This window comes from Helianthus annuus, chromosome 3 (genome assembly GCF_002127325.2).
Source record: "Helianthus annuus cultivar XRQ/B chromosome 3, HanXRQr2.0-SUNRISE, whole genome shotgun sequence".
In the NCBI taxonomy this organism is placed as follows: domain Eukaryota; kingdom Viridiplantae; phylum Streptophyta; class Magnoliopsida; order Asterales; family Asteraceae; genus Helianthus; species Helianthus annuus.
The window spans coordinates 136,923,849-136,949,160 of NC_035435.2; the positions used below are offsets into that span (position 1 = coordinate 136,923,849).

Here is a 25,312-nt window from a genome sequence, read left to right on the forward strand (position 1 = left end):
GGGTAAACCCGTCAAAGACCCGATTAAGAACCCTTGGAACCGATTTACATAAACCCAATCAAAACAATTTTTTTTTAAATTGATAAGGATACTTTATTAAAAATTGATAAATATCCTTTATTAAAGGAAACATATATCAACGTTAAGGAAAGTAATCCTTATCAAATTACAAAACAAGCAATCAACCCTTATTTATACAAATAATCCTACGACAGTTGACAACCAACTCATTCATCTTCGTCCAAGTTCTTCTTCAAGAGGTTAAATTGTGGGCACAGGTATGTATGTATTCAAATTATTATTGTATGTATATGTGTGTTCATGTATGTAAAACTGCAACTCATCTGTGTAATTGAAAAACCGTCCGGTTCCGACCGAGTTTATATGCATGTGTGTGTTCATGTACGTATATAATCTGATTGTTTCATAAGTATTGTTTCATAAGTATTGGTAATACTTTCTTAATTATAAAAGAATAAAGTAATTATATACGTTCCATGTTGTTTGAATATTTTAATTACTTTTCATATGTGTTCTTTATATTCAAATTGTTGCAAATTGTTGTATTTATATATATATATGTGTATTGATATGATTCTTCAGTGATTGTTTAAATCTACAAAATTACTAATTAACAACTGTACATGCATGCAATGTATATGAATGTATCTATGTTTGACTAACAATAGATGTTAATTAATTTACGTTTGACTAAATTTATTTGTTATAACCGAATGCAATTTGCTACTGACACATGTAAATTTGTGATGTAATGTAGTGTAATTTGACGCTATTTGATACTTAATCATAATGTTGTATATGTTTCAAATAGAATGGATCCGCATAATGTTTCGAGTGGCGAGAACGAAGAAAACGCTAAAAGAGCAAAAGCTGGGAAGGAAAAAGTGAGTACAAGAAAAAGGAAGCTTAAAGGGTTTTGTTGGAGCCATATGACAGAATTCTATGATGAGGATGGTAGAAGAAAAGGTAGATGCAACTACTGTTCCGCGGAGTTGTGTGCGGATTCTGGACCGAACGGAACCTCATCCTTAAATAAGCATGTTAGAAACTGTAAAGAAAATCCGGAAAATCAGGCAAAAGATCAACCTAACTTGGTGGTTAAAAAAACTGAAGATGGCCAAGGTACGTTAAAAACTTGGAAGTTCGATCCACTAAGGTTAGAAAGTTACTGATTAAAATGATTATTGTGGATGAGCTTCCGTTTTCTTTTGTTGAACGGGAAGGGTTTAGAGAGTTTATGGAAGCATTGTGCCCTAGTTTTAATGTCCCCTCACGTTTCACTGTAGCTCGTGACATACTTGATTTATACTTGGACGAGAAAATGAAACTAAGAGATTTTTTTGTTAAAAATAAGCAAAGAGTATCTTTTACAACGGATACATGGACATCAGTCCAACGTATTAATTATATGTGTTTGACGGCTCACTTCATTGATGAAAACTGGCGATACCATAAGAGAATTATAAACTTTAAGCCAATTCTTAGTCATAAGGGTGATGATATAGCGAGGGCCCTTCAGGAGTGTATTGAGGAATGGGGTATAGAACAGGTTATGACCATTACCATGGATAATGCGTCATCAAACGATACTGCGGTTACAATACTAAAAAATAGGCTACCAAATTTAATTGATAAAGGGAAGCATCTGCATGTTAGATGTGTGGCCCATGTTATTAACCTAATAGTTCAGGATGGTTTGAAAGTACAAAATAACACCATTGAGGTTATACGCAATGTCGTTAAACACATACGAGCATCACCAACTAGGCTTGACAACTTTAAAGCATGTGTTGCTGCTTCAAAAGTAGAGACGAAAGGTTTGTTATCTCTAGATGTTAGCACTAGATGGAATAGCACCTATGATATGTTGGAGAGAGCTATTGAACTAGAAAAGGCAATTGATTTGTATGGTCGCAAGGATACTAGTTTTAGTAAAGATATACCATGTCGTAGTGACTGGATGTATGCAAAAAAATGACAGCAATACTAGAACTTTTCAAAAGAAAAACAATAGATTTGTCTTGTTCAAATTACGTGATAGCACATGAGGTATATGCCGAGGTTATAGATATTGGCGATAACCTTAATCAAATGTTTAATGAACCGGGACTACATTTTGAATTTTTGAATATGGTATCAACGATGAAACACAAATTTGATAAATATTATGAAGATTATGATAATAGTAGGAGTAATAAGTTGTTTGAGTTTGCGGCTATCTTGGATCCCCGTGTGAAACTTACAATAATAGAGTACGGTTGTGTAAAAAATTGTGAGTTGATGAAAAAAGACGGCAAGTTAAAGACAGATAAAGAGTTTAAAGAAAAGGTCAAAGAAATGGTTGATGGGGTGGAATCTGAGATGCACAAACTGCTACGAGAATATGAGGATTTGGAACCAGCCGGTCCAAGCATTCCAATTAATACAGTTGAACAAGGTCGGGGTAAGAAACAATGGATGGGTAAGCTTGAACAATTTCGTGGTGTTGCTGGACAATCTTCTAGTAAGAAGACAGAACTAGAAAAATATCTCTTAGAAGATCTTGAATTAATGAATGACGACTTTGATATATTGCTTTGGTGGAAGGTAAATTCCACTAGATATCCTACCTTGGCACGGATGGCAAAAGGTAATAATTATTTATTTTATAAATTTATATATTTTGTAAATGTATATTCAACTAAAATGTTTTGTTTTTTTTCAGATATATTGGCTATTCCGGTTTCAACCGTAGCTTCTGAGTCTGCTTTTAGCACTGGCGGGCGAGTAGTAGAATGCTACAGAAGTTCGTTATCACCCACCATTGTTGAGGCGTTAATTTGCACACAGGACTGGATTCGACCCGGGAGAAAAGAAATAAATGAAGAGGAAGAATATGAGAAATTCGATGAGTTCACAAAAGGTATGTGTTATTATTTTGTTAACCATATTCGTTTGTTTTTTTTCTAACTGTTACTTTTATTTAGATGTTTATGAGAAGATTGAAAAGATGAAGATTGAATGAAGGTTAATGGCAAAAGTGTTAACAACAATAGAGAAGATTGAAGAAAGACCAAACAGATCTTTTGTTTGAACACGTATTTGAAATTTTTATTTATGGTTTAATTTGTTTTTATTTATGTTTTGAAATTGGAAGCTTTATTTAATTAATGCTACTGTTGGATTGATATGGTTTGAACTTTGAAATAATATATGCTTTTTACCTTCACATTGGTGTTCTTTTTCAGCCGATCAGTTGGATTGATGTGTAATATTTTATTGAGCTGCTATAATTTTGATGATGTGCTGTTTGTTGGTTATATGGTTTGGGTCAAATTGAGGGATAGGTATATGGCAACATAACAACTAAATTAATTTGGGTCAAAAAGTAAATTAAAACCGAGGTTGATTGTCATAGATAACCATGAGAAACTGTTTGGCCAGTTTAGTAGGCTGCTGGATGATGACCTTAAGGTTTGCTGATGAAGTGATCATTAGTGAACGATGACTCGAATAATCAGATGACCGTTTGCTGGCTGAGCATTTGTACATGCTTTAATTCTGCCACAATGGAGGGTATCTGAACCGTTTGACAAATTTACAATGTTTTCATAAATCCAAATCGACCCATTTGTAAAGTAAACGGATCAAAATTTCCACGTGTACGTACCTTTTATCTATATCATGTAAGCTGCGTTCATTTATGTTTTTTTGCAGAATAAACCGGAATTCATGCAATGGTTAAAGTATATATATCATTTATGTACCATGGCTGAAAGTGCAGTACTCAGGTGATGAGTTATACGAGTGTGAAAGCATAGGCGGATGTAGGCCGTTGCAGAGTTCACCATCATTTGATACTGTAAACTTAAAAGGAGGATGGAAAGAAGTTTGGATACTGCTAGGAATGGGCGTGGCGTATCATTTGTTGGCTTATATTTGTCTTAGAAGAAAGATTAGCCAATGCAATATTTGATTAATTAATTAATTTCTAGAATAACCTTTTGTTCAAGATTTTATATATCATCATCGTTACCTGAGACAATATGCATTGTCATTGATGATGAGCTATTGTGATTGATGAATACTTTGGGTTGGTTATTTTCAGTTGGAGAAGGCATATGACAAACTAATGATGGCTCACTTGTCAAATACGGTTCTGGGCCTTAAATTCGGTTCTGGGAACCATCAGACCCGTTCACGGAACCGACCCGAACCCACATAAAAAGGGTCGGTTAAGGTTCTTGATATTGATACAAAACGGTTCCCGGTTCCGGGTCGGGTCGGTCCGGTTCCTGTGGGTCAGACCCATTTGCTCACCCCTAGTTGCGCTTGCTGACCTAAATGACGGAAGGAAACACATTATAGGAGTGAAAAGACGTGTACGTGGTATAAGAGTAAAAAGTACTTGGTACATTCCGTACCAGCTTGATAGGCTGCTAAGGCCTCAGCCACACGGGTATTGATTAAGTCAGTCAACTCAGCCTGAGTCATGTTGATGTTGCCACGTCCGTGTCCTCGTCCACTCATGATTCTAAAGTTGGAAATGAACCGATTTAGAGATCGAAACGAGATAGGAGTCAAGTATCATACTGATATTCACGTACTGCTAAGTTCACACATAGTAAGGCAGAACCCTTCTCACGCTCGATAAGCCTCACTGGGACTTGCATGCACCCCGCGTTATTATTAAGTGTGCACCCATAATAATAAGGCAATTTGCATGCTTATCTCAGTGCCTCTTAGCTTGCGCTCAAAGTTTCCCCCGTTCAAACAACACAACAGATGGTATCACAGGTCTATGGTTCACATGAGTCGAACGGTAGTGTCACACTATCAAGTCACTATAGTGTTAAATGTTTCAGTTCATATACGTTGTGAGTGTGTGACTGCTAAGCTAGTAATGTATAAAGGGAGAGACGAACCTTGCAATCTGGAGCTGGGTGTCATGATCGATCTTCAAAGTTGTTTGGTTATAGTCTGGTTTTACAAAACGTTTTAAAACCTAGTTCACTATAACCAGTGGCTCTGATACCAAACTGTAACACCCCCAAAATACCACCTGCGGAAACCCCGCGAGGCGTGTTACACATCAGAGTCTGAGCCACCAATCACATTGAACCAATGATAAATATTTAAATAAAACATGTCATTAATTGCCAAGATTAAATGTCAAACATAATATCAATTCACAAAGAGTTATATAGCGGAAGCATATGATAAGTCGTTTAGCAATTGTTTCATAATAAAACTCAAAACCAATGTATCAATTATAAGTAATCCAATAGCTTCGATCCATGACCACTCCAGCACTCCCAGATAGCAAGTCCATGTCCCAAGGTTAACGACCTACAAGCATGCAAACAAGTGTGTCAGACTACGCTGGTGAGTTCAAGGTCTTGTTAACGTGTTGTGTTACCAGATATATGTTAATGCGATTCAATGTTGTGTAACGATGTTGCTCATGTTAGTTACCCTAGGGAGTACGCCCTTACGTAACCGAGGAGTGTGCCTCTTAGCAACCCACTATGTTGTTCACGCTAGTTACCCTAGGGAAAACGCCCTTACGTAACCGAGGAGTGTGCCTCTTAACAACCATAGTGAAACCCAGATAATTAGTTCACCCCGTCCCTACGGCCCGGTGTGAGGTTTCCCACCTAATAGCGCTATCAACTAATTACCCCCATTGCCCTCCAGGCAATCCGATGATAAATCCCATGTTCAATAACCAAAACCGATTAAGTTGTTTACCCAAAGTTTCCCTTCCAAATGTTTACCAGTTGTCCCAAACCACCGGGACGCATGCTTGAGAAAATGCATTGAACTCACCTCAGTTTGCTCGGCAGATTATACCAAAAGTTACTTGATTTATAAGTGGTCAATCACGTCCTAACAGGATTACCATATAAGTCAGGTTTGGTTCAGGTAAAGCACGCATGTTTCGCACAAGTTATCACGTTACAGGCACAAATTGATCATGGCAACACATAACAGTCATACAATCCATTCAACATTGTGCGAATAATTGAATCAGCCCAATAATATCCGGCCCAACATGTTGTGCGATCGGCACAACCTTGTGCGATCCACAGCATGTTGTGCGGTCCAATAAGCCCGGCCCAAATAGTTAAGCAGTCAAATAGCATTCTCGGCCCAGTTAATAGGTGACTTGTGCGATCCAGATGGGCTTGTTCGATTCGGCCCATACAACAAAACAATCTAAATAAACGATCTTGTGCGGTCCAGCTAATCTTGTACGATCGGGACACCTTGTGCGACTGGGCTGGGTTGTGCGATTTAAGCTGGCCCAGTCCAGTATGACATGCACGGCCCAACAGTTAACAAACCTAACACTTGTGCGATTGGACTGGCTTGTGCGATCAGGCCCCCCTTGTGCGATTAGTTTTGTTATTTCCATGATTTAAGCAATCGGTTACAATTCTTTATCAGTTTCCAATTTTACAATCAATCAACAACTTCCGGTTTCAAGGCTTAATAGATTTCGATCAAACAAGGTTTGTTACAACCAATTCACATAACCCTAACCATATCATATCATGAACACTAACCTATCGATGAACATGCGGCCGATTACTTATTATTTCATCATGATTCCGTGCACAACATATGATAATAACAACTAATGAGAACCCTAATCACTAACAAGATCATCACATAGCAACAGATTGACAATCATACACTCAATCCGATCATATTACACAACATGTAAACAATTCATACAATCAACTCTAATCGGCTAAAACAAAACGTGGAATCATAACATCATTTAGTCAAGTAAGCATAAAGAAAACACTAACCGGTTAGAATCAAACAAGGAAAGAGAGTGATCCGTTTGGTGAACAAGATCTTCGCTTGCCAAGAGTGTTGTCGTCGGGTGTTGAGAGAGAGAGAATAAGCACTAGGGTTTTGTGTAAATGAGTGTTGTAACAAAATGGGAGAACAACCCTAGAGGTGGGTGTTTGTACGCACAAGAGAAGTGGGCCGGCCCTCACTTGGGCTGCCCCTTGTCCGATTACTAGTGTAAAGCCCAATCGGCTTGTGTGGTTGTGTGTAGTGTTGTGCGATCGGATCATTTATAAGCATACCAACATTTAACAATCACAAGACACATTCACATCACATTAAATAATATCACATTACATTAACTCTTCCCATATAATCGCAACACGTTCACATACGTTACACAAGGTAGGTCCGAATTACGAGTTGTCACACCTAGCACCTTAGGACACCTGCTGGACATCCATGCTCACTTATAGGTTGAGTTGTAATGATCTAGAGGCCATTCTTGCACTATAAAAGGCCATACATAGTTCACAATTGAAACACACCTCAAAACACATCTTCTGATCATTCCTGAAGCTCCCAAGTGTTCTTCTATAATCCTAAGTCGTGCACTAAGCCTCTGTAAGTATGCCAAACCTTCTATGGCTTTGTTTTTTGCTTAGTTTAGCCTAAAAGTCAATCCGTCGTAACTAACGATTGACTTTGCGATAAATCACGAATGGTCCAGTGAATTGTCGAATCAAAAGTAGTTATGCGTTGGTATTTATGTGGGTAATAAACCCCTAAAAGGGTTCCCTCTGATCACCACTCTAGCTAGTTCAAATAACGAGTCAAACATGCTTAGAAAAAGTCAACAGAAAGCCATTTTTGCGATTCTTGCATAATCTGTAATGTAGGTGATATGTAACCTGTTTGAACACTCATAAAACATGATAATAAGTATACTAACTTGTCTAAGCTCGTTTGATTCGGCCATTTGCTATATTGACCCGGTTCGGAGCCGAATGTCGCAAAAGTTTGACTTTTGCTTTGACTTCAGTTCTGACCCGTTTTAGTGCAATGTAGATATGCCTTAGGACTCTCTTAGGACCAGGTCACGTGATGGTACCACCCTCTGTGACCGGTTCGTTGTTTGTCCGAGTCTTTTACGCATTTCCGTTAATTGCTTAAAAGTTGACCGTAACGCCCTTATCGAAATAAAACGAGTATTTCGGACACATGAAGGGACCATAACCTTGCTTACTAAATTCTAAGCATGTCCCTAAAATTTCATGTCAATCCGAGGTCCAGAATAGGAGTTATGCTAAATAGCGCAAATTGCGAAACTTTAGTAATTAAATAGCGCAATTAGCATAACGCCTATCTAAACCCGGATTTCGACACCAAACCTTTTACTCACTGATGTAAAATAATATTTTGGGATTTTTAAAGATTTTTAATTATTTTTAACCTGCTCATAACCTGCGGTTATGGCAACGGTTCGGTAAATACCGAATATGCCCTTTTCGGCCATAACTTGAGTTCTATAAGGTCTTTTGACCCGATTCCAGTTGCTACTAATTTTAAATAATAAATAAAGTATTTTGAACTTTATAAACTGATCGGGAAACTCAGATTTCCTGTAGAACTCATAAACCTCTTTTATAATCTTTAAAAAGACCGAAATACCCCTTCGGGGCATAAAATGAACTTAAACTCGTTACGGGCATCACGGAAGGTATCATACTGATACCACAACCTCTTTAAGGCATATTGACTTAGGAAATCAGTGTAGGACTCTTACGGTTACCCGTTGCACCTTTTTGCGCGCACGGTTCGGCTTATGTAACTAGTTTACATAAATTAGCCGATACGGGTCAAATCATACAATTTTGACCCCAAAATCCAGAGTGTGAATATTAAACCCATATAAAACAAGCCTTCAAACTTGTTGGGTCGGAATCACATTCCATTCCCGGTTTTCGCCCTTCACGCGATTAAACCGTATCTATCCTTTGAAACTGACCGGTCTAGGCTACGGCTAATATAAGGACTCGTTAGGATTCTAATAGGTTATTTTAAAACCTTCGTTCCAGAATAGGAGCCCAGTAAAAGATATCTGTGATTTAATCAATTAAGGACTGTACTTGCAAAGGTAAATACTTTTAACTTATTTTCCGTATTACGGGCTTGGGTTACGGTATCTAAAATACCGCTTGGTCGGGCAATTGACCCCAACTCATTTGTAGTTGGGTATTATCGATGTGACCCGTTTAAAACTTGTTTTGTTGGCTTAACGCCTTTGGGGGCTTAATGGCCATGTCCCGGATATCCTTGGCAGCATTTACGAATGGCCACGACCTTGACATCCCGGTGTAGGCGTACACCCGGCATTATGTCTATATTAATTAAAAGCATAGCCGTTGGTTACCCGCCACGGTGTTATATGCTATGTGGCGTGTCTATTAAACTTTAACCCGGCACGACCCGGGCGACCGAACGCATAGCAAGCATGTAATTCTTTACAAGATTTAATTATAAATTATCCCAAGTTATAAAAGAGTTTGTGCCTAGTGCATTCAAATCAATTTTAATAAACATTTTACAAAAGTGTCGGTTGAATGTATTTACCAGTGTAAACTGACGTATTTCCCCCAAAAAGATTAAGTGCAGGTACTAAACGTAATCGGCTGGCTATAGCTCCTTAGCATCCTAAAGAGTCTCGCAAGCTTTTGATGCCTTGTCTGTTGAACAATACTTTTATTACTTTGATCCCCTGTGGATACCATTCGACTATTTGTGATACATTCGATATTACAATCAATGGATGAATTATATTTATTTTTATGCTTCCGCTGTGCATTCAAATAATTGTGTGGTTTGACTATATTGTTGCCAACTACGTCACGGTAATCCCCCACCGGGCCCACCGGTGAGACACGTGGAAATCGGGGTGTGACATGCAGTCCACAGTCTTGTGGTCCTTGGACTTGCACAGTCCACAAGTATACGACCTCGACTGGGACTGTGAGTTTGACCCGAGCCTACACTTCCCAAAGTGATACTTCTGGCAGTTTTTGCACTTGGGCTTCTCTCCAGATTGCTGCCCATCTTTCCTCGACTCTGACCCTCTCTTGCTATCACCGTTCCCACGGTGTTTCTTGCCCGACCTTCGTGAGGTATCGTCCTCACGCTTCCTCTTCTCGGCCTCTTTGTTCCTCAGCGACCGTTGCCGGACCGCATCCTGAGTGAGGGACAAAGATAAGTCGGTCACAGATCTGAAGGTCGTTGGCCGAGAGGCCTTCACACTTGCCTTAATCTCGGGGGCTAACCCACCGATGAAACGAGCGATTCTCTTTGGCTCCGGGGTTACCAGATATGGAACCAACCGAGACATCGTGTTGAAGCTCGTTAGGTAAGCTTGGCAGTCAAGGTTCGTCATCACCAATGATATAAAATCGGATTCTGTCTTTTCCACCTCATGTTGAGGGCAATAATTTTCTTTGATGAGAGAAATGAATTCCTCCCATGTCATGTTGTATAGCACAGCCTTTCCCGAGGCCTGAACCAAAGCCCTCCACCAAGCCAGGGCCTCGCCCTTAAACGATTGCGACACAAACTTTACCACGTCCCTTTCCGCACAGCCACTGATGTCCACCACGGTGTCCATCTCATCCAGCCACGTCATACAATCGACTGCGCCTTTCTCCCCAGTGAAGTCTCGGGGTTTACAAGACACAAAGTACTTGTAGGTGCAGCCCCTGGCACGGGATGCATCAGTATATTCCCTTTCATGACGAACGCTGTTTTCGTTGGACGAGTGATTATCCTCGTCCTTTTTGGGCTTGGACAGTGGTTTGCTGTGGGATTTTGAGTGTGTTTTCGGCTTTGAGAGTGGTTTGGATACGGTTCTGCTCCGAGATTCGGTATGTTCCTCGTATTGTCGATCTAGAGCTGCCTGAACAGCGTTGTCGACAAGAGCTTTTAATTGAGCGCCCGTTAAATGTACTTGGCCGTTATCGTATTCGTCTTCATTCGTATGACTATTTTCTCCGTTAGGGTCAGCCATGGTAACTTGAATCTGTTACAGAAGATAACGAAAATTTTATTTAGGAGTTTATTATTGAATTGTCTTTTATGGCAATTCATTAACCATGGTAACAAAGACCATATCTGGTTAATTCGTTACTCACTTTTATTTAGGATTTGAACATACTTATCCTAATTACAATTAATATTGCTAGTGGCATAAAAGCCTAGTCACGAGGACGTTATTATAATATTAGCCGAGATTATAGAGAATCAAGGTATGAAGGTTTGAACCGTAGTCCTTTTTACCCTTTCTGACAGGGAGTCATAGACCACCACTGTCTTTTGTCTTATTATGACAATGATTATGGCCCATAGGCACTACATCACTAATGGATGTTTGATAATTCGGCCCGTAGGCACTATACCGCTAATGGATGTTTAATAATTGATCATCTTTATTGATGATTTAACCCATGATTTATTATATCATTAATTTGGGCTTTGGAATCCTTAAAAAGGATTCTTATTCAAGAATGACGCGTGTGATTTTAACGAATCACATCTGCCATGAACGTTAACATGATTACAGAGGTTAACAGAGAAGCTGAATCTTTTAATCAGGTCTTACCATCTTGGCCGGATCTTATAAAGACACCTGGCTAGGTTTCACTCTTAAGATTCTTTATTAGGCAGATTTAATTTAAAAGGAATGATTTTGATTTATTTCACATATAGTAATAACAAAAAATGAAATTATAACATAACATTCCATAACTTCAAATACGATTACACGTTGCCCTAAACGGGACTTTTTAAACAAGTACATACCTACATAGAGGTTAATAAAGAGACAAGTCCACGCAGGGACCAATACAAGATAGATGTCCGCGCAGGGACTAAAAGATAAGTCCACGTAGGGACTGAAATACGATAAATGTCCACGTAGGGACTTATTTAAAATAGGCATTACATTAGAACATATATAAACTAATGGTCACGTTTCTTCTTCTTGCCCTTCAACAGGTTCGCTAGACCCTTAAGGAATCCCCTGTTGTTCTTTCGTTCTTCCTCGAAATCCCGTTCCACACGAGTTAAGCGGTGGAGGATTTCTTCTTGTTCAGGAGGAGAGAAACGTGGTTGTGGCGCCTGTTGCGGAACTGGAGGTCTAGGAGGTGCTGGATACCCATGAGCTGAGTAGTCCAGTATCCCCATGTTTCCAAAAGCTCCGTCGGTATAGCGGGCATTATACCTAGCCGCTATCACATATGGGTCGCGATCATAGTTGTAATTGTAATGTGCGTGCGATGACGGTTCGAACGGGTTGTATGCCGTTGGACCCGTGTACGCAGGTATTGGGTGGTCATACCCAAATGGTGGCAAAGATGGTGCAACTGGTGCGGAGTTCGCCTCCTGTACTGGACTTGAAGGTCCTTCTTCAGGTACTGACGGATAGTGACTAGCACTCGAGTGGCGAGGGGTGCTGAAATGAAATTCCCCTCCTCGGGTAGACATCCGTGCGCCTGATCTTCTACGCCTTGGCGGATCTGGAACTACTGATTGAACCGGTGGCGGTGGTGGTGGCGTAACTGCCACGAAACGTGGATCCTCGGAAGGATCTTGCTGTTGTTGCTGCTGGTGTTGTGATGTCTGATGAGATGGTGTATAGTACCACTCATGTTGGTTGAATAACGCCTGGAAGCTATCTGGCCCTTGATAAGGTGTCCCATGAAAAGAAGATCCATCAGAGATCTCGATATGATGTGTGGGTGTACCACGCGCAGGTTCTACGGGATCTGTGTCCTCATCCATATGGTCTTCTAAGAAGTGATCCTGTGGTCCTAACGGGATAAAGCCTGCAGGTTCCTGAATGTAATCCGCTGGGTTAAACTGACCTCTGAAGTAAGGAGTGGGATCATCAAAAGCACGATGCGATGCAGATCGCTGTAAAAAGGATGGTTGAGGGTTATTGGGATTATTTTCGGAATCTGGCCCGAACGAGTGACGGTACGATGGCGTCGAGCTATGCGAGGTAGAATGTCGAGCAGGTTCAAAAAGGTTTCTCCGTCTCTGGGGTTCTTCACTCCTTGTGCTGGAAGGAGCTCGTGTGTTCGATGGTCCAGCTTCGTGATCATGGTGAGTAATGATCGTTCCTCTGCCTCTTCTTCCTCCTCCTCATCTGATTGCAGGTGGCATTTTCCTGCTTTCAAGGCTTTAAATAACAATAAACAATAAAAGACAAACTTGGAACAACAATTCGAATTTGTCCTAGGTTCTTGTCTAGACTCAAGTATGTGCAATTGTGTCACTGAGATTAAACACATTAGGATAGTGTTTAATTCACTCAATGTTGGCTCTGATACCAACCTGTCACACCCCGATTTCCACGTGTATCACCGGTGGGCCCGGTGGGGATTACCGTGACGTAGTTGGCAACAATATAGTCAAACCACACAATTATATGAATGCACAGCGGAAGCATAAAGATAAATATAATTCAACCATTGATTGTAATATCGAATGTATCACAAATAGTCGAATGGTATCCACAGGGGGATCAAACTAATAAAAAGTATTGTTCAACAGACAAGGCATCAAAAGCTTGCGAGACTCTTTAAGATGCTAAGGAGCTATAGCCAGCCGATTACGTTTAGTACCTGCATTTAATCTTTTTGGGAAAATACGTCAGTTTACACTGGTAAATACATTCAACCGACACTTTTGTAAAATGTTTATTAAAATTGATTTGAATGCACAAGGCACAAACTCTTTTATAACTTGGGATATTATAATTAAATCTTGTAAAGAATTACATGCTTGCTATGCGTTCGGTCGCCCGGGTCGTGCCGGGTTAAAGTTTAATAGACACACCACATAGCGTAAAACCGTGGTGGGTAAACCAATGGTTACACCTTAAATTAATATAGACACAATGTCGGGTGTACGCCTACACCCGGATGTCGAGGTCGTGGCCATTTCGTAAAATGATGCCAAGGATATCCGGGACATGGTCATTAAGCCCCCAAAGGCGTTAAGCCAACAAAACAAGTTTTTAAACGGGTCACATTGATAATACCCAACTACAAATGAGTTGGAGTCAATTGCCCGACCAAGCGGTATTTTAGATACCGTACCCCAAGCCCGTATAACGGAAAATAAGTTAAAAGTATTTACCTTTGCAAGTATAGTCTTTAATTGATTAAATCACAGATATCTTTTACTGGGCTCCTATTCTGGAACGAAGGTTTCAAAATAACCTATTAAAATCCTAACGGGTCTTTATATTAGCCGTAGCCTAGACCGGTCAGTTTCAAAGGATAGATACGGTTTAATCGCGTGAAAGGCGAAAACCGGGAATGGAATGTGATTCTGACCCAACAAGTTTGAAGGCTTGTTTTATGTGGGTTTAGTATTCACACTCTGGATTTTGGGCTCAAAACAATATGGTTTGGCCCGTATCGGCTAATTTATGTAAACTAGTTACATAAGCCGAACCATGCGCGCAAAAGGCGCAACGGGTAACCGTAAGAGTCCTACACTGTTTTTCTAAGTCAATATACTTTAAAGAGGTTGTGGTATCAGTAGGATACCTTCCATAATGCCCGTAACGAGTTTAAGTTGATATTATGCCCCGTAGGGGTATTTCAGTCTTTTTAAAGATTAAAAAGAGGTTTTTAGAGTTCTACATGAAATCTGAGTTTCCCAAACAGTTTATAAAGTCTAAAATACTTTATTTATTATTTAAAATTAGTAGAAACTAGAATCGGGTCAAAAGACCTTGTAGAACTCAAGTTATGGCCGAAAAGGGCATATTCGGTATTTACCGAACCGTAGCCATAACCGCAGGTTATGAGCAGATTAAAAATAATTAAAAATCTTTAAAAATCCCAAAATATTATTTTACAACAGTGAGTAAAAGGTTTGGTGTCGAAATCTGGGTTTAGATAGGCGTTATGCTAATTGCGCTATTAAATTACTAAAGTTCCGTAATTTGCGCTATTTAGCATAACTCTTATTCTGGACCTCGGATTGACATGAAATTTTAGGGACATGTTTAGAAATCAGTAACTAAGGTTATGATTCCTTCACGTGTCCGAAATTCTCGTTTTAATTTAAAAAGGGCGTTACGGTCCACTTTTAAGCAATTAACGGAAACGCGTAAAAGACTCGGACAAACAACGAACCGGTCACAGAGGTTATACCATCATGTAACCTGGTCCTAAGAGAGTCCTAAGGCATATCTAAATCAAACTTTAACGGGTCAGAACTGAAGTCAAAGCAAAAGTCAAACTTTTGCGATATTCGGCTCCGAACCGGGTCAATATAGCAAATGGCCGGATCAAACAAGCTTAGACGTGTTAATATACTTATTGTCATGTTTTATGAGTGTTCCAACAGGTTGTATACCGTCTACATTACAGATTACATGTAAAATCGCAAAATAGTTTTCTGTTGACTTTTTCTAAGCATGTTTGACTAGACATTTGAACTAGTTAGAGTGGTGATCAGGGGGGGCCCTTTTAGGGGTTTATTACCCACATAGATACCAACTTATAACTACTTTAAATTCGAGATATGACTGAGCCATTGTAGACTAATCTCGAAGTCAAACCGTAATTACGACGGTTTGATTTCTAGCTAAATAGCTAAGCTAAACTCAAAATAGAAAGGACTTGAATACTTACTGAAGTCCTAAGCTTGATTAGAGAACACTTGAGAGGAATGTTGAGCTCCAGAAGTGATCAATGAAGGCAGAATAAGGTGTGAGGAAACTTGTTGCACAATGAGGCCTTTTATAGGCACTTTGATCCATTGTGATCATGACAACAAGGCCTAAAATGATTCTAGATCATGTACAAGTGTCCCCTGGGTCCTAGGAGGTGTTTAGAGGTCGCCCATATCTTTGGAAGATCTCTACATTTATTGTTTACCTTTTTACACAGCCAACAGCCAACTTTCTGTCGTTGGGCATCGCTTACGGACCGTATGGCTTGGGCCTTGCGGTCCGTAAGCCTGTGGCGGAAAACTTTTACCCCTTCACCCTCCTTACGGTCCGTAAGGCATAACCCTTACGGTCCGTAAGCGATCATCAGTGGCAAAAAAAATAACCTTTCATGCATTGAACGGTCAACTTGCATTATATAATTTTGGGTATGGGATAAGTCAGTATGAGGCCCTATTTAACCCATGCTTGGCCAGATATTGTCATGTAACATGGGCTTGCACGTTGGGGTTTTAAAAAGAACAATTATTTGGATTGTGTTATTTTCTTAAGCACCCAAGGTTAGTAACTTGGATACTTATGATTATTATTAATGACCCGTTTAAGATATATTTGGTGCTTATAAATTTGCTTGGGGTCTCGGGATTTATAATGTCGAAGTCGCTCAGAGGTATAAAATTAACATGTCGACACATTCGAAAATCCTACCGTATATCTTAATTAAATCCGGGTTTATATTATTTTTGTCGTATTCGACACGTGTCATTTATTTATTGAAAACAAAATTTCGAGGTGTTACAGTTTACTAGAGCCTCCTTTTTGGCAGAGATCCCGGCCCCCTTAAGAACATCACATAACACATCTCTCACCCACTCATGCCGATATTTAAACCCCCGGTAGCTCTTTACAGTGGATCGCGTGCTCGCCGAAAGAATCCAAACACGCTTTGCGGCATACCGGACATGGCTCATCAACTGGGAACAAAGGAATCATCAGTCGGTATCTAAGGATAGCACGGTATTCCACAGCCGACATGTGTTGCCTCAAGCCTTCAATAGGTGCGACAGACAGAAAATCCTAAGCATGTGGGGCACGTAGACATTCAAACACAGCTCTTTGCCGAGGGGATAAAACAAACTTCTCTTCAAACCTCTTGACAATTCGCCATATAAGGCATTCGCCAGAATTTTCTGGGATTTAGGAGGGGCGGTGTCTTTAATGTAGAAACCGCCAATATCAAGGTCGGGAAGAGAACTATGCAAAAGGTCCAACGCACTCCTGTAATCGGAGTCTAAAACATCCCCACCACATTCTCGGAGTATGTGGTCTTGTAAACCCCAAGATTGGGCCTTTGAAGCCACGAAAGCATATGAAGAGGCATCTTCGGCCGTACAAATCCCTAAGCCTCTGAACCAGGTCGGGAGAGAAGCCAACCTCCACTGGAGATCTCCAAAAAAAACACCCCCACAAACAACAATATCCTCTAATGCTCCCCGGAGGCCTTCATCAAAAACAGAGACAGCTCTCCCGACCAAAGAAGGTTGACACGTTCGAAGACCAAACAGTAATTTAGCAACACCCATACAAGAACGAAGCAAGAGGAGTTCGCTCTGAGGGTCCCGTAGGCGTTTAAGGCACTTCATCAGCTCGACGGCACAGTTCGCTCTTTTAAGAGCCATGCTACTAATAAACTCTGCATCACGACTAACGGCACCACCCAGGAGTTTCACACCCAGCACCGGCCTCCCAATCCCCCGAGGGAATAAGCCCTCCTGAACCTTTACACCATTGCAGGTTGGCCAGAAAACTTCAGTTTTCTTTATATTGAGTTGAAGCCCTAAGGAAGGACCCTCAGCTCTGATGATATCTAAAGCATTAGCCACTAGGGCGGCATCTCCAATAAGCGTTCCGTCATCTAGGTACCAGGCGTGAAATAGAAGTTTGCAGCGATCCCTTATACGGTGAACAAGGGGGTGTAGAACAAGGGCAAAAAGGAGGGGCCCCAAGGGGTCCCCCTGCTGAACGCCAGTAGTAGACCAAATATACTCATCCCCCACATATAATCTAGTTGGTTGACCATATAAAAAATCCACCCACGTAGAAATAGAAGGACACCTTTTCCTTACCTCGTACAGTAGGGCTGTCCTATCAACCAAATTAAAAGCGTTCGAAAAATCAACAGTAAGCATAGCAAGAGACCCATCTTGGTGGTACTCATAAAGGAACCTGTTCGCACTATGAAGAACGGCCTCTGCCCCACACGGAATCCCTACCCCAAACTGGAAATCGCCAAGGTATTTGGCCATCTCCTTCCCAACACCTTTCATGGCCACCTTGGAGATCACCCTCCTCCAAATTGACCCAACAGCGATAGGCCTAATCCCATTATCCGGTTTGAGAAGAGGTGTAAGAGGAGCAGAAGCAACAAACTCCGCCAGACTCCTCGGGCACCTCCCCCTCAAGCACAAATTAACCATAGCTGAAGTAGCCCTAAGCAGGCTATCGGCAATCACAGACCCCTCCCCACAGAAAGCATCTAAAAGATGTTGGGCCCTTAAGCCGTCTCTCCCGCACGACGTTCCTTTGGGGAAAGATTTAATGCACCCGAGCACACAATCGGACTCCACCACAAGAGGAGACTCGGAAGGAAAGGAGGCAGGCATGGAAGGAGGGGGCATACATGGGTGCTTCGCCACTAAAGCCTCCAGAGTATTCTTATTGAGAGGGGCGACCCCCGAGGAGCATAAAACCTTAACCGCTGCAGTGAAATGACCATCAGCAACCTTACGTAAACATTGCTTCACATTGGTCCCCCCTCACTCATTATCATTCTCAGTGCCCTTTTTGATTCCATCCATAACCCCCCTCGCGGGTTGATCAAACAACGACTGGACAAGAGTGGCAAAACCCTCACGATCACCCCACTGAGCCAAAGACCGCTGGATGCTAAGGCATTGGCCCGTCTTCCTATTGCCCGACCTCTTGTCCTGACGACCAACAGGCTTGAACACCCGCAAAGTGCAACGTGGTAATATCAAAAGTCGAACCCATGCCTCAACAGAATCAGGCATAGCAACCACTTTGTTCAAGAAATTCAATCTTCAAATTCAATATATCACGTTTGTTTTAGTCAACAAATGACGACAATATATCGTTTGTTTTAGTCAAAAAATGACGACAAAATATATTGTGGCCAATGGCCGACATATCCGATATTAAACTGATAAGAATGTGGCCAATGGCCGACATATATGATATTAGGCTATAGGGTGTGGTCATGATCCTTATGGACTCCATGATCCTCCACATCAACGACATGTTACTTGCTTTTAATTCATCATTCAAAACCACTACCCTATGGGTATGGTTATGACCCAAACCACTATTCTTTTATTTTAATTTATTTGTAAAAAGGAAAAAGAAATATTAGAAAAGAAAAGGAGGCTCATGGTTGCCATGGTTTAATCCATACCAACCATGGTGGATGAAGCAAAGGGATGATGTAGCAATTTATTAATAGTCCTACATGTACTCAATCATGCTCCCCACACCCTTTAGCCTTAAACTGATAAGAACAGATATTACACTTAATCTTAGGCCAAAAGACCGTGAAAGGTATGCATTTCAACTACTTGGGCCGCTGTTATATAGGTAGACCTTTCATTATTTTATTCTTCATTCAGCCGATGTGGGACTATGATAAACTTATTCTCTCTATTGTTTCTCACTCTCAAGGACTTCACCTGTGACCTGTCTGCTAAAGGATAGATAAAATTACTATCCATTTATCAACAAAATGTTTTGACAACAAGGTAGAATTGCTTATTTGAAGACCTTTTCAATGCATACTACACCCGTGACATGTCTGTTCATATTTAAGTATCAAAACTCTTCATACGCAGGCACCTCGTTTGACAATGGTTTTGAACATTTTAGTTATGATTTTTGAAAACTGTAAACCAGTAAAAGATGATGCTCAGATACTGATGACTTTTCAGCAAACCAAAATGGTTTACAAAGCTTCTAGAGTTTAACTTGATATTTATTTTTTACATGGTTTAAAGTACATGTTCAGGAATAGAAAGATTTTCCCTTTTTGACTTTAGTAGCAAAAAAATTGGTTCCTACCTCCCCGTTTATGCTCCAGGGTCCTCACACTGAAAAAATGTTGTTTCAAAACTTAACTTAGATCTTAGTGTTGCTAACTCACACTCTTATCAACAGGCAAACTTTTTTATCTGTAACAAAATGGATTCGCATAAATGATGAGTAAAGCAGGCACCTCAGTTACGCCGCCTGTATCACTAGCAAGAGTAAATCCAAAACCCACAAGTTCAACATGCATAAGAACATAAGGATATAATGATATTACCAATTAATTGTTAGATACCGTCTTCACTTTAAATTGAATATTCAAAGAGGACATGTAGAAGTATCTTTTTATCGATTAGTGGGAAACTCTGAAGGTATTGTCTGTATATTAGTAACAAACTGATTACAAGGTCTTAATGTGTATAACCAACAAAATGCACCTGCTTGTACTTGAATAAAATTAACATGTGATACAAAACTTCACTATGGTTTGGAGGGGCGCGCCAGGCCAAGGCAGTAGTGCAAGCTATTGTGATGGGCCTTTCCCCATAAAAAATAAGACTAATATCAAGTGGGCCGATGACCCACGTATCAGATATTAAAGATATATAAAAAGTAAAGAAAACTTTTTATTTTTACTAAAACATACATAAAGATGCACAGTCAAACCAAAACTGTGACTCATCTATACTGCATACTTGTGTGAAGAAAAGATGAATTCTTTATATAAATTATATGGCAACCAACAGCATCAATGAACTTGTACACTTGCTTGACAACAACATTGCAAAAAAATAAAATTGAACTGTGTCTTGGAGGGGTGAGCCAGGCCAAGGCAGTAGTGCAAGACCAAGGCGACACTTAAAGCCCACAATAGCTTTTCCCCATAAAAAATAAGATTAATATCAAGTGATGGGCTTTTCCCCATAAAAAATAAGATTAATATCAAGTGGGCCGATGGCCCACGTATCAGATATTAAACTGATAAGAACAGATACTACACTTGATCTTAGCCAAAAGGCCGAGAAAGGTATGCTTTTCATCTACTTGGACTGCTGTTTATATATGCCATCTCTTCTTATATGTATTCTTCAGTCAGCCTATGTGGGACTGCGATAGACTTATTTTCCCTAGGGTTTTCATCTCTCAGGGTTGAATACCATAAAGCATTGTCAATTAATGCCTAAATCCTGTGCCAGACTGAAGTCATATCTACAAACCAAATCTATAACCTCTCACCCTCAAAGTTGTTGATTCAAACTCAAGCTCAGTGTTTCTTACTAACACTCGTATTAATATAACAATCCTTTCTTGCTTGCCCTGATAACTATTGTGTTGACTAAACAGAAACTATCACCTGTGAACTACTGAACTATTATCAGTGATTCAGATATCCAAATTTGCTAAAGGGTAGATAAAATTACAGTCCATTTACTTATAAAGCTTTTTAGCCCCATTACACCTGTGCCATGAAGGGTAGATAAATTTACTATCCATTTATTAACAAAACATTTTGCTAACTCACATTCTTGTCAATAAGCAAATTATTTATCTCCTATTGTGCTTGTCTATACAGTAATAATCACTTGTGAAATGCTATTAATGAAACCAAATATCCAGATATGCCAAAGGGTAGGTCAGAATTACAAACCCATTATCTCCAGTGTCCCTCAAAAGCAATCATCATTAACAAAACGTTTCGAGAAGGCTTCTCGATGGATTCACATAAATGAAGAGTAAAGCAGGCACCTTAGTTATGAACACTTTAATAGATATGAAATCTGATATGGTTTGGAGGGGTGCGCCAGCCAAGGCAGTAGTGCAACGCCAAGGCGACGCTCAAAAACCCCAATAGCAAGCTCAAAACCATATTCATTGGTATTGTCCTGTACACTCAAAACCAACCGGTTATTCTGTGTCTGGTTCATTAGCTGATAATCGATGATTTAAGTTGGAACCGATGGAACCTTATCTTTACTATTAGAATCTGACTCTTGCATATATTCCAGACTGAAACATCCCAGTCACATGAGTATTGGTAGAGCAAAAAAAAGGTATTTTTTTTCTATGCTTTGTGTTTAAAACTAGAGCACTAGTGCTTAACAGAACTTTCATATACAGGTTACCATCAACTGGTTTCACTATATAGCTATTTAAACTAAGGTTTGGAGGGGTGCGCCAGGCCAAGGCAATAGTGCAAGACCAAGGCGACGCTCAAAGACCCCAATAGCAAGCTATTGTGATGGGTCTTTCCCCATAAAAAATAAGATTAATATCGAGTGGGCCGATGACCCACATATCAGATATTAAACTGATAAGAACAGATACTACACTTGATCTTAGCCAAAAGGCCGAGAAAGGTATGCTTTTCTCCTTCTTGGGCTGCTGTTTATGTATGCTGTCTCTTCATATATGTATTCTTCACTCAGCCGATGTGGGATCAGCAGACCATAAATTAATGCCTAAAGTCCTAAACCCTAACCATAATAGGTTTTTAAGATCCTATTCTGAGTGAACCTTTATAACAGGCATAATCATATCATCACCCTGAAAATTACTGTTTGAGATTCAAGGAGTTCATGGATGCTCACTCACATTTTCATCAATAAGCTATATTATTTATCTGATCTAACCCTGATAACTCTCATGTTAGTAGTACAGAAACAATCACTTAATGAACTCTTGATTATGAATCCAAATTTGCTAAAGGTGTATAGAATTACTATCCATTTACTCATAAAGCTTGTCTGTCTGTCTCGTGCATACCCCCTCAAAAACAATCATTAAATAACCGAACTTGTTGACTGCGACAGTTGCATCAGAATACAAAGAAATTATGATATTACCATTTACTTGTATAACACCTAAGAGATATTATTCACTCTTGGTACTTGTGTACGTACAAGCGAATTTATCTTTTACAGACATCAATTAGGGGAAACTCTGCAGTGCCGTTTCCCATAAGTTACAGCACATGGAGTTCACTCGTTAAGAGTATCATAATAGGAAACTCCAACAATGACAACATGACTTTCATAATGTGTTAACTAACTCCACTAGTAACAGATTAAAAGGTAAAGCTATTGGCTTGAGGATGTTATACTTTTTGGTGTCTCTTTTAACTTCTTCTTTTACTTGATTGATCATTAAATTTAAGTTGCAATGAGAGACAGACATACAATTTCCCCAGTTAAGAAACCAGCAAAATTACACATCTCTCTCTAGGTTACAGTAATTCGGATCAAAGGAAACAATTAAATAGAAGAAAAAATCAAATGAAATTATCAACATATCAGCATAAAAAACGGATTAGTAAAACTAAAAGAGCGATGAGGAAACTAATGACACATAAAAAATATGTACATGCATGTAAGTGAAGTAATAATGACCTGATGAAATGAATAATGTAGTGTAGTGATTAGGAGTAACAATGACATGACGCACACCTTCTGTTACATCGATCTCGTTGTTAGCATAATGCGAGCGTCTGTGTGTGTGAGACTCGCATGATGGATGATTCAGTGTGTTTTGCAGGGACCGGTATGGCGAGAAAGCCAGTGGGAATTTCTTACGGAAGAGGTGCATATGGTAAATAACTAAATAAGGGCACTACAAAGGGCGTTCTTTGAGTAGGGACTTCGGGTAGGGAGTGTAGGTCCACAACACCGTCGCAAAGTTCAATGGCGAATTTAGACCAAAATTTTAGGGGTAACATTCAAAATAAAATTTTTATCACATTTTCATTCAATGTAAATGAAACAAAAATAAAACATGATAATAAACAATCTGAGCCGAGTTGAGCTTATTTAAACTTTTTTGCAAGCCAAGGCCGAACACAAATATAAATGCTTTAGTAAACGAGCTCGAACTTCACTTATCGAGTTTGTGAGGCTAAACATGAAGAATTTGGTAATCAGAGAGATTAATTTTTCTCTCTTAATTTTTATTCATGGCCAAGATCATACTTAAATACAAAAGAAACTTGAAGAACAAGAAAAATCCTAAAACAAAGGAAAAGATGATATATGCAAAATAATAAAAGATCTGGCCAAATATATCACAATATGCGATATATCCAATATTCCCCCTCAAGTTGGAGCGTGTAAGTTCAGCATGCCCAACTTGACCAGTAAACTTCGAAGATGTTGAGCTCCCAGTGGCTTAGTGAGAAGATCGGCGATTTGATGTTTCGTACCAATGTACATTGGTTGTACTTCTTTCGACTCTACTCGTTCACGAACAAAATAACAATCCATTTCTACATGTTTTGTTCTTTCATGGAAAAATGGGTTGTTCGTAATGTGTTTAGCAGCTAAATTATCACAAAACAATACGGTTCCCTCTGTGGGGGTCTCATTGAGTTTTGTTAGCAACGAACGAACCCATAATACTTCGCTAACGGTGGTTGCCATGGCTCTATATTCTGCTTCAGCCGAGGAACGAGAGACAACCGATTGCTTCTTTGATTTCCATGAGATAGGAGCTCCACCGAGAAGTAACAAGTATCCGGTACGTGATCGCCTGGAGAGGGGACACCCGAGCCAATCTGCATTGCAATAAGAAACAAGTTTCATGCCTCCTTCTTTTGGTAACAAAATTCCTTGACCGGGTGTTGACTTTAGGTATCTTAGGACACGGGTAGCAGCGTCCATATGATTTTGCCGAGGATCAGACACAAATTGACTTAATACGTTGACAGAATATGTGATGTCTGGACGTGTAGCCTGTAAATATAGCAACCTCCCAACCAAACGCCTGTATGTATTTGCATCAACCTTTTGCTCCTCTTCTCCTTTGTCAAGTTTAAGATTTTGCTCCATGGGAAACCCACTTGGGCGACATCCTTGTAACCCACTGTCTTTCAAAATGTCAAGTGTGTATTTACGCTGGCTAAGGACTAAACCATTCTTTGTGCGAGCCACTTCTATACCCAAAAAATGTTTCAAAACACCAAGATCTTTGATGCTAAACTTTTCATGTAGTTGGGACTTGGTGTATTGAATCATGTCCATATTATTTCCGACGACGATCACATCGTCGACATAAATCAAAGCTGCCACGAAAGCCTTTTCTCGTTTGTACACAAATAAAGAGTAATCGGCTTTAGACTGAGTAAAACCTAGTCCCAACAAAGCACTCGTGAATTTATGATACCAATTATGCGAAGCTTGTTTAAGACCATATAAGGACTTTTTGAGCCGACAAACACGAGTATCATTGTTACTTGAGAACCCTTGCGGAAGCTTCATGTAGACCTCCTCCTCAAGATCACCATGCAAAAAAGCGTTATTGACGTCGAGTTGGTGTATGAACCAATCCTTCTTTACTGCCAAAGCGAGTAATGTTCGCATTGTCACCAGTTTTGCAACTGGGGCAAAAGTGTCGTGATAATCCACACCTTCCATTTGCGTAAAACCCTTTGCTACCAAACGCGCCTTATAGTGGTCAATCTCACCATTTGGTTTATACTTGATCTTGTACACCCATTTGGAATCTATAGCTCTTTTTCCATGAGGTAATTGTTCAAGTGACCACGTTCCATTTTCTTCAAGAGCTTTGATTTCCCTTTTCATAGCCTCTCGCCATCTTTCATCCTGTGATGCCTTGGAAAAAGTTTTCGGCTCATCATGTGACGAGATGGCCGCAAGAAAAGCTTTGTGTTTATTAGAAAATTTGTCATAT

At 39.9% G+C, this 25,312-nt stretch overlaps 1 protein-coding gene, 1 non-coding gene and 1 pseudogene across 2 annotated transcripts; 1 reads left to right on the top strand and 2 right to left on the bottom strand.

Annotated features, from left to right (window-relative positions):
- The first annotated feature begins 833 nt into the window (after positions 1–833).
- On the top strand, positions 834–1,193 carry LOC118490509. Its single transcript, XM_035988182.1, has one exon. It carries the CDS (start codon positions 834–836, stop codon positions 1,191–1,193), a length of 360 nt encoding a protein of 119 aa, XP_035844075.1.
- Positions 1,194–20,445: 19,252 nt separating this feature from the next.
- On the bottom strand, positions 20,446–20,664 carry LOC118490764 (annotated as a pseudogene).
- A 1,134-nt stretch (positions 20,665–21,798) lies between these two features.
- On the bottom strand, positions 21,799–21,994 carry LOC118490722. Its single transcript, XR_004889972.1, has one exon. It is a non-coding gene; the product is annotated as a U2 spliceosomal RNA (small nuclear RNA).
- Between the last annotated feature and the right edge of the window lie 3,318 nt (positions 21,995–25,312).